The sequence below is a fragment of the Chrysemys picta genome, chromosome 8 (genome assembly GCF_011386835.1).
Source record: "Chrysemys picta bellii isolate R12L10 chromosome 8, ASM1138683v2, whole genome shotgun sequence".
NCBI classification, from domain to species: domain Eukaryota; kingdom Metazoa; phylum Chordata; order Testudines; family Emydidae; genus Chrysemys; species Chrysemys picta.
Window position 1 is genome coordinate 38,662,953 of NC_088798.1, and position 13,295 is coordinate 38,676,247.

Sequence of the window (13,295 nt, forward strand, 5' to 3'; positions counted from 1 at the left end):
TCTATGTCTGGAGTTAGGAGAAGAAGATTTAAACTTGTATTACTAATGTAAACATATTAAGTGGAAGCCATTAAGGGTGCTTCAGAATCAATGACCTGTAAATGGCTCTGTTTACTTGCAAACCTTCCTGGGTACGTGCGGGCCAGCCCTGGAAGAATGGAGGCTGGGGTCTCACAGGACATGTGAACATGTCACCTGATACTGGAATCCATCTTAAAGCTGGTGCTTTTTCATTTAGAAAGAGGGATGGGGACCCAGAGAGACAAAAGATTCCTGTCTTGTGCCAAAGCTATAAAAGGGGGTGGAACAGAACAAAGGGGGCTGCCAGTCATGAGAAACCCCCTAGTTTCCACCTAAAAAGTCTGCTGCAACTAACAAGGATTGTACCGGGTAAAGGATTGGGCCCAGACTAGGAAGGAGTCTCGTCTGTGAAAGAAGCTTATTGAAACATCTCTGAAGGTGAGCTTTTACCTGTAATCAGTTTCTTAAAGTATTAGGCTTAGACTTGCGTGTTTTTGCTTTATTTTGCTTTGTGACTTACTTTGTTCTGTCTGTTATTACTTGGAACCACTTAAATCCTACTTTTTATGCTCAATAAAATCACTTTTGTTTATTAATTAATCCAGAGTAAGTGATTAATACCTGGGGGAGCAAATAGCTGTGCATATCTCTCTATCAGTGTTATAGAGGGCGAACAATTTATGAGTTTACTCTGTATAACTTTATACAGAGTAAAATGGATTTATTTGGGGTTTGGATCCCATTGGGAACTGGGTGTCTGGGTGCTGAAGATAGGCGATCTGCTGAGCAGTTTTTGGTTAAAATCTGCAGCTTTGGGGGCATGGACCAGACCTGGGTCTGTGTTGCAGCAGTCTAGTGTGTCTGGCTCAACAAGGCAGGGCTCTGGAGTCCCAAGCTGGCAGGGAAAATGGGGTCAGAGGTAATTCCAGCACGTCAAGTGACAGTCCCAAGGGGGTCTCTGTGACCAAACCCGTCACACTCTCAAAGAAGTAACCTTCAGAACATATGCAGATGTATACCCTGCAAATTTATTGGGAAATAGTTGCAATGAGGCAATCTATAGTGGTACTGGTGGGGTGATATGGGGATAATGTTTGGACCCAAAATGCATTGAAATAAAAGACCTAATCAGAACATAGGTTTCCTCCTGTGTTTCTCTTAACACTCATTTAGCTGTGGAATCTGTATTATAAATATACATACACACACCCCACCACCAAACAAAGCCCCTCTTTCTTCAGAAGTATTCAGGACTTCAGCTTTGATTGAGGGCTACACTGCAGCGCTGAAGAAGGGTATTATTGATGGTCAGTATGTGGTGATCCAAGGAATAGACCATCTTGAGGGAATGTGAGCACTCAAAATTATGCCATGCTTGCCATAGGAAAACAAGACGTAAGAATGCCAGTGGTCAGACAGGCTTGATGATAGATTACTACTACCTCCCTCATCTCAGCAGAGGACTTAACCCCTTAATCAAGAGCAATGGTAAACTGCAATCCTAGCCTATGTCTTATGGATTAGAGCTATAGGTGGTTGCAAATGAGGCAGTTACTATTCACAGCTTAATCACTGATGGGATGCCTGGCCTTTTTTCAGTTAGCAAGTCATGGCTGGATAATATTTGGCAAGCTGTGTACTTGGTTTTGTAAGAGCCTAGAATGGATCAGGGACAAGTGTGGCTGTCCTTTTTGCATCTGGCCTGATGTGTAGACTCTGCAGATGACCACAAACCCAGGTTAGAAATAGTGTAAGAGTCCTGTTTTTGTACAGCTCACACCCCTAATCCCCTAGATTTCTCCAGTGGCTGGGCAGCCAGTCAGGGTTTGGGGAACCCAAGTAAGTACCAGGTGCTGGAGAAGAAACTCTATGACCTTCTGGTAGCTGAGCAGCAGCTGGATGATCTCATCCAGATGTGCACTATCCAGTTCAAGCTCTTCACCAAATACCCCAAGAATCAGCAATATCCTTGTCTAAGTGGGGCTGGGGAAGCCACATGGAAATGCGATAATATCTGGTAGCTTTAATGTCTGTTTTGTGTAGCCCTGATCTAATATCTGCAAAAGGATTCATTGGTACTTATCAGAGGACAAGCAGAATCATACTGGAAGAGGCTCTGCCCCACCTCCCCATAACTTCTACTTTTCCATGAGGATTGGGCGGAACTTGATCAGATGGGAGATGCTCCCACTTCGTTGGTGTCAAGGGGAAGTCAGGACATGGGAGTTTCTCCTCAGTTTCTGTTTCTTCAGTGGGGGATCAGGTTAAAAGGGTCTTTCCTTATGATTCACAGGGAGAGGAGCATGCATGGGAAGATGGGTGTAAGACCAAGGAGCTTTATTCATGGGAAGATGTCTCACTGAGTCTGAGTTGGGGTCCTGGGCATTTCACCTGAGGTGTTCAGGGTGCACAGATTCAGGAAAGCATGTGGAGGGAACATGTCTTTCATGGTGGTGTGTTTATGTCTGTTTCTTTCATAGGGTGATCAATGTGTTTCATGGAGAAGGGAATGACAACTACAAGTAGGAGCAGAAGGGAAAGTTGTCTCTATGGGAAGAGTTACTTACCAGAGGCTTCCCCGAAACATCCCCTAGAGTTTTGTGTTGCATACCACTTTGGACCAAACTCAGAGTGCTTTCTGTGAATAATACCATTGACTTCAATAGGGCCTTCATGGGAGTAAGGAACACAGAATTTGAGCCTGTGTATCCTTCTTTAATAAAATCACACTTATTGCAGTTAGTCTCGTGAAAAGTGAATCCATTTGTGTTTTTATTCTGTGGCATTAGCCAGAGACAACATAATGGAATGGACACCATTCCACATGGAGTGGACTTCTGACCTTTTCTGACAGGCTAAAGCACATTGGGGACTTGGCACCACAAAAGTAACATCTAGTTCTGTCACAATATATTGCATAAGTACTTTCAAAAACATTTTGATCGAACCTTGTACAGTTAATATATCAAAAGGTTTCAGGGGTCTGATAAAAACCTATAGCAGTGTTTAAAAAGATAAGGCGCTCTATTGTACTAAAACAATGCTGTAGTGCCAAAACAGCGTTTTTATAGATTATTGTGGTAAGATTAACAGTGCCCATCTTACTCTGTAGAGTTTTGATCTTGTAAGAAGTTTTTCCTCAAACGGTTTTCTGTTAAGTAAAGGAAAACACTATCAGCCTTTTAGGCTGTCTGGAAAAGTGTGTTAAGCTTAATATACTGATACATTATGTAGCCAGTCTGTTAGCTTGATGTATTGCCTCATGGCAGATGGGACTAATATAGTCTAGCAAGATTACTCACACATTTGCTTGGGATAAGGAATTTTTTTCCCGATGGGTGAGTAAAGTATTCATTAGCATTAGTTTCTTCATTATCAACGGTCATCATTATGAAGGGCAGTATGTTTTGTAACTGTTCTTGTAACATTTCATGACCATTTTGCAAGGCGGGATAAATATTTTCATTTCTCCATTGTACATTTATTAGTCACTTTTTAATATGTGTACAAGAGGCATTATTGTTACATTTTCCGTTAGGCCATTGAAGCCATGTTGCCAAGGAAGGGGGAACAACTCAGGTGAGCCCAGAACCAGTGGGGAGTCACAGAGCTTCTATGTAGATGAGCCAGGTCCCTGGTGGATTCCCAAAATCTGCCTAACATGTGGGCTAGTCCTTCCCCTACTGGAGTATAAATTCTGTGGCTTCGTCAACACAATGTAAAGGTTTGTGTTTAGATTGTGCTATATAACTGGACCTAAGTAGCACTTTCTAAAACTCTACTCAGAACAAAGCAATTGTACTTTAGCACATGCTAAACTGGTAAAGCTGAAGACTACAGGGAAACCTAGGTTTTAACTCCAACTACTAACATGGTGCTAAATGTCTAAATTGGTTTCAAGTGAGATTTTCAATCAAGTTAAGGTGGTAACTAGGCTGAAAAAAGCACCTTTTCCACAGTCTAAACAAGGCCTGAGAGTATATCATTGGTCCCAGTGCAGATATTTTCATGTAGGAACATGATTTACCGACATTTTTTACTTAGTTTTTTCCTTGATCCTTAATCACATAAAACTCCCTTTGAAATCAGTGGGCATTTTGCCTGAGTAAAGATCATAGGATTTGGCCCCATAATATAAAAAGCTTCTTTTCCTTTATAATTCATTGTTTTTGTAGAGCAGCCCTTTGGAAACTTGCAGCTGCAATCTGTGTCCGTGACAATATTTCCCCCTCTCCATTGCATGCACACATTGCTCTTTTACTGTAGATGTTGTTCGTGAATGCTGAACTGCTGACATTGATTCTGTTTTATGGAGAAGGAAGCATGTGTTTATTTTAAACAATATAAAGCGTTACCATGCATTTTTAAATGGGTTGAGATTAAACATAGATACATAATGTTTGAACCTTAATGATATATAATTATTGGAAAATACATTTATTTTAAGTGGAATTTTGTTTGTTTTTTTAATATGGCCTCAGTTCTCAGCTACATTTATCGAACGCCTGGTCAACACTAGAACTACATCACTCAGGGGTGTGAAAAAGTCCACAATACTGACCGATGTGGTTAAGCGGACTTAAGTTCCTGTATAGATGTGCTAGGTTGACCGAAGAATATTTCCGTCAACCTAGTTACCACCACTTGGGGATCTGGATTGCTTGACCACTGCATGGGCAGTGTCTACACTGAAGCTCTACAGTGGTGCTGCAGCAGTGGGGCAGCTGTGCTGTTGTAGTGTGTAAGTGTAGACAAGTCCTAAGCCACCTTTCTGTCTCCACTAGCAAAGAACAGAGGGGTAGCCGTGTTAGTCTGAATCCGTAAAAAGCAACAGAGGGTCCTGTGGCACCTTTAAGACTAACAGAAGTATTGGAGCATAAGCTTTCGTGGGTGAATGCCCACTTCATCAGACACGTCATTCACCCACGAAAGCTTATGCTCCAATACTTCTGTTAGTCTTAAAGGTGCCACAGGACCCTCTTTTGCTTTTCACTAGCAAGGAGTGGCTGGAACCAAATGTACTCTGGCTCTGCCCATTCCCCTACTCCCCTCCCCCATACTCTACTATGACTTTTCCATTATGCCAGCATAGGGACAGGTGCTACAGAGCCAGCAAAATTATCTGGGTATTCCCCTATGCCAACAGAATCCCCAGCTCCACCTTTAGGACACGCCTGAGCAGTGCATAGCAGCTGGAAGTAAGACCTATGGTCTGGCTCTGAACATTTTGAGGAACTGAAAGAATTAATAATTGTCAAACATCTTAGTTTCTCACTAGTTTCTTTTGTCCTTCTTGTATTGAGGTGGTACCTTCCCACCTCTTCTGGCTACACATAGCCCCAACCAGTGGTCTCTCAGACCATGGATTGACCACCCCTTGATTTTCGATCCATCATTTCCCACCTGATCCTTCATGATTAGGACCTGATCCTGCAAAGACTTAAGCATGTGAGTAACTTTATATAAGATATTGCATATGTCTTTGCAGGATTTGAGCGATTGATGGGTTGGTATAACTGCTGTCTTCTCTGAGCCAGATTCCTGTGCTGATTGCCTACTCAAGCTAGTCAAAACTTGGAATTTCCATTCCATGGGAAATTCCAATATTTTGAAATTTGTTTTCGTTTGGAATCAGAACAAAAAGTCACAATTTAGAAATTAACCACTAAGCACAAATTCTGAAATATTTTGTTTCAGAAACATTGAAATGCCCTGTTGAAATGTTTAATTTTTATAGTAGAACTTTGTTTTGATATCAGATTGTTTCTTTTCACCTCATTGTTTTGATTTTTGTTATGATTTACCGTATAATAATGTCAATGTTTTGACTTTCATTATATGTATAAAACATAAAAGTTAAAACAAAACTTTCTGAATATATTGAAACAACACATTTTGCTCTTATTGAAATGAAGCATTTCAATAATTTCCTGTCAACAATTTTCATGAAAGTGATATGTTCCACCAAACTTTTTTGTTTAATCAGAGGTTTCCATCAGAAAAGTTTTGACCAGCTCTGTTGCCTACCTTGAGATGTGTCACTGGAAGGGTTAAATTCTGTTAAATTCTGTAAATAAATATACTTGTGCAACCCTGTTGACTTCAGTGGGGCTAGTCAAGTGTAACTAAGGCAAAGCTTAATCAAACTGAGGAGTCTTGACGAGATCTAGGAAAATCTCTCTAGCAGTGAAGTTGAAGAGACTGGAACAACCTTCCAAGGGAAGTTGTAAATTTTTTATCGCTTGAGATATTTTAAATTGGAGTGGACCAAACACTTGAAACTATACACCAGTGAAAAATCCTGGGAGTTTGTTCTGGGCATGAACTAGAGGATCTCACAACTCTTTTTCATTTTTGACTTTTATGGTACTACGTTTTGTTGTACTATAGCTTCAAATAAAGGCTTTCATTTGCAAAAGAGAAACCACAAAATAAAGGTTTTTAAATCCTTCACAGACAACAATAGTGTATAATATTTTGGTGTCCCCTTTGTGTTTAAACTATAAATATTCTTCAGACTTCTTTGGCATAATGATTTATTGGTATTGGTGCTTCAGGATTGTTTGTCACCAGAGGTCTAAAGCTAGGGATTGACCCCTTCTGGCAGATTAAATACAAATTATGCAAACTGCTGTGGTATGGGTCATAACCTAATTAATGTTACACATCTTGAGCAGATGATCATTTCTCTAAATGAGAGCTATCTAGCAGCCTAGCTGAAAACAAAAACCATATTAGAAAAAATAAAGTATACAGTTTTACTGCTTTACAGTGTATCCACTTGTCCTACTTGAATATGTAAAAGCTACATAATTGCAGAGTTTGTGTATGGTTAAAGAAGTATTAGTATTTCCACTACATAGCCCATTTTACAGGGGTTTACAGGGATATACGAAATTTCAGCATAGTAGTATGTAACTGGATTTGTTTTAACAAAATTAAGTAATGGATATACTAATTCCGGATAATTTATTGTAGTCACGTAACTCAAAATCAGTCAGACTTTTAGTCTGCTTGTGGATTATGATTTTTTGGTATTTAAAATGTACAATTTGTGTGTGTGTGTGTAAAATGAGATAGCTACATAGCAAAATTTCCTCACACATTTCCATTAACTTTATTTTAAATTCTAAATCAAGGTAAATTCTTCCTTGAATGTATCCCTGAATCCCATTAGTATTAATGAGAGCTATATATGTGCACTGAGTGGCAAGTATACCTCTTTGGGGGTCAATTCCATGGCTGTTCCACATGCACAACTCCCTCTGAAGTCAAGACAATGGCAGCTCCAACATGGAGTGGCTGTAAAATCAGACCATTAGTCAGTAATTACCTTAATTTCAGTTGTGTGAAATTGCCTGATGAAGTATTTTCTGGAGAGACCAGAATAGCTTTTGTTTTCTTTTCTTTCTTCTTTTGAAATGAAGATAGCGCTCAGAAGAGATGCTGTCTTAACAGAAGTAGTGATTGGAGTCCTTTGTTTATTCACAGGGCAGGCCCATCCAGGGTAATGGCAGTGTGAGCCCGGCAATGTGCCTGACTCCGAGGTTTGTTGGTTATTTAGTGTGTGCATAGTCGTCTAGCCAAGCGATGGCATCTTCAGTGGTATGATGCAGTTCTTCGAGGCCACCGCTGAACCTAGTCAGCAGGCTTTCATCGACAATGTGCATCATTGTCTGTGTTGCGCCGCAGATGCACAAAGGGCTGTCAAGAAGGCCCGAGCGGTACTGGCTGGCTGCACAGAGACCTTGCCTGCTCCAGAATCTGTTCAACAGGGACCATTGACGATGGGGCAGGTCAAAACCAGGCGGGCAAATTGTGGGGTCGGCAATGAGGGACTGGTTGGGGATTATAGCAGATATCCACTCTCGCCAGAGTGTTTCCGCCCTAACATTCTGGTGTGGCGGATAAGAACATAATAGGCAACATGACGGCAAACGTGCAGCTAGTGGTTTAAACAGGTCATAGTGCAGCGGCAGGCTTGAGTTGGTGCGTACTTTCTCCAGTAACTTGCCAGTGGCAACCTCTCGTCTGATATGAGGAGGAGTAATATTGCTCAGAACTGGAAGCCATGGGAGTGCAGTCGAACACAGGGTGCCAGAGATGATACGCATGGCGGCATGTAACTGTGTATCCACCAGTTTGGTGTGTGACAATCAACTCCAAACTGGTGCACAACCTAAGAACCACCGAATACGAGGTGGCAAGAGCTGACATCCGCAAAGTTGGAGCACGAACATACCATGACGAACCTGCCAGTTTGCTAAGAAGATCATTGCGCGTCTTAAGTTTAGCTGCTGTCTTCTTCAGGTGGGCATGGTAACTCAGTGTGCACGCTAAGGTCACACCGAGATAGGCCGGTTCTACTTCATGCTTCATTTTCTGACCATTCAGATAAACATTCAGTTCTTGGGTTGTGCTGGCATGATGAAGAGGGAACAAACTGGAGACTGTTTTTATGATAGGTTTCAGAGTAGCAGCCGTGTTAGTCTGTATCCGCAAAAAGAAGAACAGGAGTACTTGTGGCACCTTAGAGACTAACAAATTTATTAGAGCATAAGCTTTCGTGGACTACAGCCCACTTCTTCGGATGCATATAGAATGGAACATATATTGAGGAGATATATATACACACATACAGAGAGCATAAACAGGTGGGAGTTGTCTTACCAACTCTGAGAGGCCAATTAATTAAGAGAAAAAAAACTTTTGAAGTGATAATCAAGCTAGCCCAGTACAGACAGTTAAGAAGTGTGAGAATACTTACAAGGAGAGATAGATTCAATGTTTGTAATGGCTCAGCCATTCCCAGTCCTTATTCAAACCGGAGTTGATTGTGTCTAGTTTGCATATCAATTCTAGCTCAGCAGTCTCTCTTTGGAGTCTGTTTTTGAAGTTTTTCTGTTGTAATATAGCCACCCGCAGGTCTGTCACTGAATGACCAGACAGGTTAAAGTGTTCTCCCACTGGTTTTTGAGTATTTTGATTCCTGATGTCAGATTTGTGTCCATTAATTCTTTTGCCTAGAGACTGTCCGGTTTGGCCAATGTACATGGCAGAGGGGCATTGCTGGCACATGATGGCATATATCATATTGGTAGATGTGCATGTGAACGAGCCCCTGATGGTATGGCTGATGTGATGATGCTTGGCTGGAGGTGTCAAGTCTTACAGTAGTCAGCTAACTTTGTCATGTCTCGGTTTAAGGTGACATCAAGCTCGTGAAATGTCCGGGCCTGGGTACTGCAACAGATGCCATCTGCGTAAATGAACTTTCATGACTCCATTGTTGGTAGGCCATTGATGTAAAAGTTGAACAGGGTTGGAGAAAGCACAGAGCCTTGGGGTAATCCATTGCTCTATTGTCTCCAAGCACTCGTCTTCTCCCCCATATGGACTCTGAACTGCCTATCACGGAGGAACAGTTCAGCGACGCCTGTGACTCAAGGTAGCAGGACCCGTGATACCTTCACGAGCAGGCAATGGATCAGTGTCTTCGTCACGCCACCCACCAGTTTCTGACAGCAGTCAGGGAAGCTAATGATCCAACCAGTGAGTCGAATTCTGCAAGCACTAGCTCAACAAATCCAGGCACTATCATCACCGACAACCCCAATGTGCAGCCTGGTGACTTCTGGGTCATTGGTCTAGCTCTATGCGTATTACAACTTAATGTGGAGGGTTTGTCGTCTGCCAAGCATGATTTACTTGGAATTCTTGCTCGTTGACATACTATCGACATCATTTGCTTGCAAGAGACACACATGGCAACTGCCGAAGCTGGGCGTTACAGTATTGACAGCTTCGACCTGTTGTGCTGTGTGGCACACCCGAAGCACGGCCAAGCCACATACGTTCAGTTCGATATTGCAGATGCCATTCAGCTGACGTCTACTGAATTCTGTGACACCATCCAGGTTGGCGGTTGCTGGCTGGCGAATGTTTACAAGCCTCCAAGCGTCAGCTGGAACCAAAATTTTGTACCAACCTTGCCACACCCAGCTGTCTATGTCGGAGATTTCAACAGCCTTCACACAGACTTGGAGGTGAAAGGACAACTCTCTTCACACATTCAGCCCTTGGTCTCCCCAACTACCAGTGAAGAAGCTATTTGTGGTGATGTGTTTTGTTATATAAATCCCAGTCTACAAAGAACTGGATGCAGTTAACTTCAGATACCCCATTAAAGAGCTGACGGATAGTAATGACTTTTAGTCATTACTGACCTAGCCCTAAAGGGTTAAAGAAGTTTGTTTAATAAATTCCAAATTCACACAAATGTGAAAAGAGAAATGCAAACATTAGAAGAACTGGAAGGCTCAGGAGATTGGTAACAGGTTCATAGAAACTTAAGCTCTAAGGTTGCCATCTCTAATCCACTCAGGTCACTAACGAGTGAAAGTGTTAACATCTGATGGCTAATCAGCAGGGTGGATAAAAATCAATGATTTTTTTTTTAATTAAAAAAATCAGATTTTTTTTATTTAAATCTAATTTTTTTGATAAAATGCTTTTTGAGGAAAAAACTTATCTAAAGATAGTTTTAATTAAGATACATTATAGCTCAAAGAGATCTCATCATGGAATAGGGATTATAAATTCTAATTCTATAGTATGAGACAATATATTCATGTAATGTTTAAGAAAAGTTTTATAAATGAGTTCCAATAGGTCATGGATTAGGGACCCAATCTTATAGGGTTACAGGAACTTCTGTATAAATTATGTAGGTTAATCTTTCTATCTACCCAATGGGACTCAGTGCTTAGTCTAGAAGATATCATCAGAGATGCTTAGTTTTGCAGTTCTCAAACTATGGATTTGTGTCTTCAGAGATAACATGCTTGTCAACAGCAAAAATGTTATTTATTTAATTAATTAATATATAGAGGTGAGACATAGTTAAATAAAACAATTTAAATGTCTGTCTGGTGATGTTCTCCTCCTAATACAGCATGGGAAGAAAATCCTCCAAATATTAATGATTAACCAGTTGAATTGGAGATAGTTTACCTCCCAATGACTTCATAAATATCTGCTTCAATTACCTTTGGTAAATGAAATAACCAAACAATCATTCATTTTCTGATCTAGCTGTAAAACGAATCTGAAACGTTTTCAAAATAAATCACTTTAAAAATGTGTAGTGTGTACCTTCTAAAAATGAAACCTACATCTACCTCTGAGTTGTGAAGAATACGTATTAAGGTTATAACAACCAACAAGAATGCACTTTTATGTAGAAATCCATGATTAAATCAAGTCTTCCTGACTAGTGATTTAAAGTATGATTTAAAGCATGCTTTAAATCAATTTGATTTAAATCAAATCCACCCTGCTAATCAGTGACCTGTTTGAAAGGCAGCTGGTGGTTTTAGCCCAGTCTACATCACAAAAACCATCACCGCAATTGACATCCCGTATTAACAGTCTCAACAGAGACACCACAGATTGATCCCCCCACCCTCCCTCACCCTACCCCCAGTACTGGTCAGGCCCCCGCAGGACTGGTCAGGGTTGTTGCAGGGTAGTGTTGAGAAGTGTGCCATCCCATTTCCATGGGTAAAAGAGGACATGTGACTCCCCAGGGTTGTCAGTCAGCACTGAATTTGCGCACACGTTTTAAATTCTCGTTTTAAATTCTGTTAATATATTTTAAATGTACACTAACAGAAGCCAAGAAATCCAGTGTTAATGTCAGCACTCTACTCAATCCTTTGTGTTTCCTGACATTTTCATACATTTCATTTTTAAGTGTAGATTTTTATACTGAATTGTATATAAATGTTTGTTATAGTATCAACCTACCTTAAATATAAGTAGTGGGCAGTTCGTTTAGATTGTGTGTCCTTGTGTTTTATTACTCATTCCCTATTAGTCTTCTACAAATGTTCCACTTTTCTTTAGTTTTGGCAAGCTGCTAAGAACACCATTTCCTTCCTTTCATTCTGGTGAAGTCCAATTGTTGTTTGCTTATACTACATTAGTCTTTCCCAGAATTTAGCCTGGAGTTTTTATACACTGGGGAGCCTCCTGTGTGTTTAGATTATAAAACACTTTTGTAATAGAACTCTGATAGTACCATGCTTTCAGATAATGCTGTCAAACTGGATTTCAATATTGGTTTGTCTGTCACTCTCTGCAGTATTCTGTTATTGAGATGTTAGTGTATAATCATTTTGTCCCCTCAGAAGTTACATTTTTAAGTTGTTCCCCACCTCCACAAACTTAGACTTTGTAGAGCACTTTTTCTGCTTCTATAGTACTGTACAATGCCTTACTTTATTTCCTTTTTCTTTTGTTAGGTATATGTCGGTCTATTGGTGTAAGCAATTTTCTCATTAATCATTTGGAGCAACTAAAGGAAGATTGTAAGATAACCCCACATGTTAATCAGGTGAGTGTGTATGCAGTACATTTAAGACATCTGTTTTAGAGTAACCCCCTTCACCCAAAAAACATCATTTTTCCAGACCCTTTCAACAAATCCAAATGTCAAAATTAGTCTTAGACCAGAAAAAAACAAAACAAACAAAAAAGAAAAAAACACAACTTTAAAATAATTTCCCCACATGGTCAGTTGTCTTCTTACCAGATCTGTTTGTGACTGATGTTGTGGCCAATGGCTCAATTTTAGATGCTAACAATTTGCAAATAAACAACCTTCAACTAGATACTGGGTATCAAATCACCATCATAGCAATAAGCTACTTGAGGATGTATTGCCAAATTTAAGTACTGCATTTTAAAAAGTAGAGACCTAACTCACTTAGGCAACACTGAAAATCCTCACGACAGTGTATAGTTGTCACATTTTAAAGATTCTTTTGGTTTGAAACTCTTTATTCTTTCTACTGATATTCCCCAGTATGGACTAGATTCTGCTATCCTTCCTCATGTTGTGCAAGACTTTATTCCATATGTACTCACATTCATTTCAATGGACTACACAGCTGAATAAGGGCAGCAGAATTTAGTCCTTAACGGCTCAGAAATATATAAAACCAGTTGCGGTGGGGCGGCTGCTCCACACAGGTAGAATAGAGTTGAGACGGGGCAAAGCCTTTCTGCATATTGCAGTCTGAGATATACATGGGGAATGGAGTCTCTGGATCTGTAGGGACAGGAGTTGTCTATGAAGCTCCAGTATCCCCTCCTCATGACAGAATGGCTTATACAAAAAACATGCTGACTTTGGGTTCCCTTGTGATTAACTAATAGCAACGGTGGAGGATTTCATTCAGCTGCAAGCTCCTTTATTAAATCCCTGCCAG

General features: G+C 40.5%; 1 protein-coding gene across 6 annotated transcripts in view; it reads left to right on the top strand.

Annotated features, from left to right (window-relative positions):
* LOC101942561 (uncharacterized oxidoreductase ZK1290.5-like) overlaps positions 1 to 13,295 on the top strand; it is an 87,185-nt gene that overhangs the window by 53,431 nt on the left and 20,459 nt on the right. For all 6 annotated transcript variants that reach the window (XR_006172282.2, XM_005300879.4, XM_005300878.4 and 3 more), the window contains one exon: positions 12,327 to 12,418. Coding sequence is in view for 5 of the 6 variants with exons in the window: in XM_005300879.4 (XP_005300936.2) it covers positions 12,327 to 12,418 (92 nt within the window). In the remaining variant the exon portion in view is untranslated. The remainder of the gene's footprint in view (positions 1 to 12,326; positions 12,419 to 13,295) is intronic.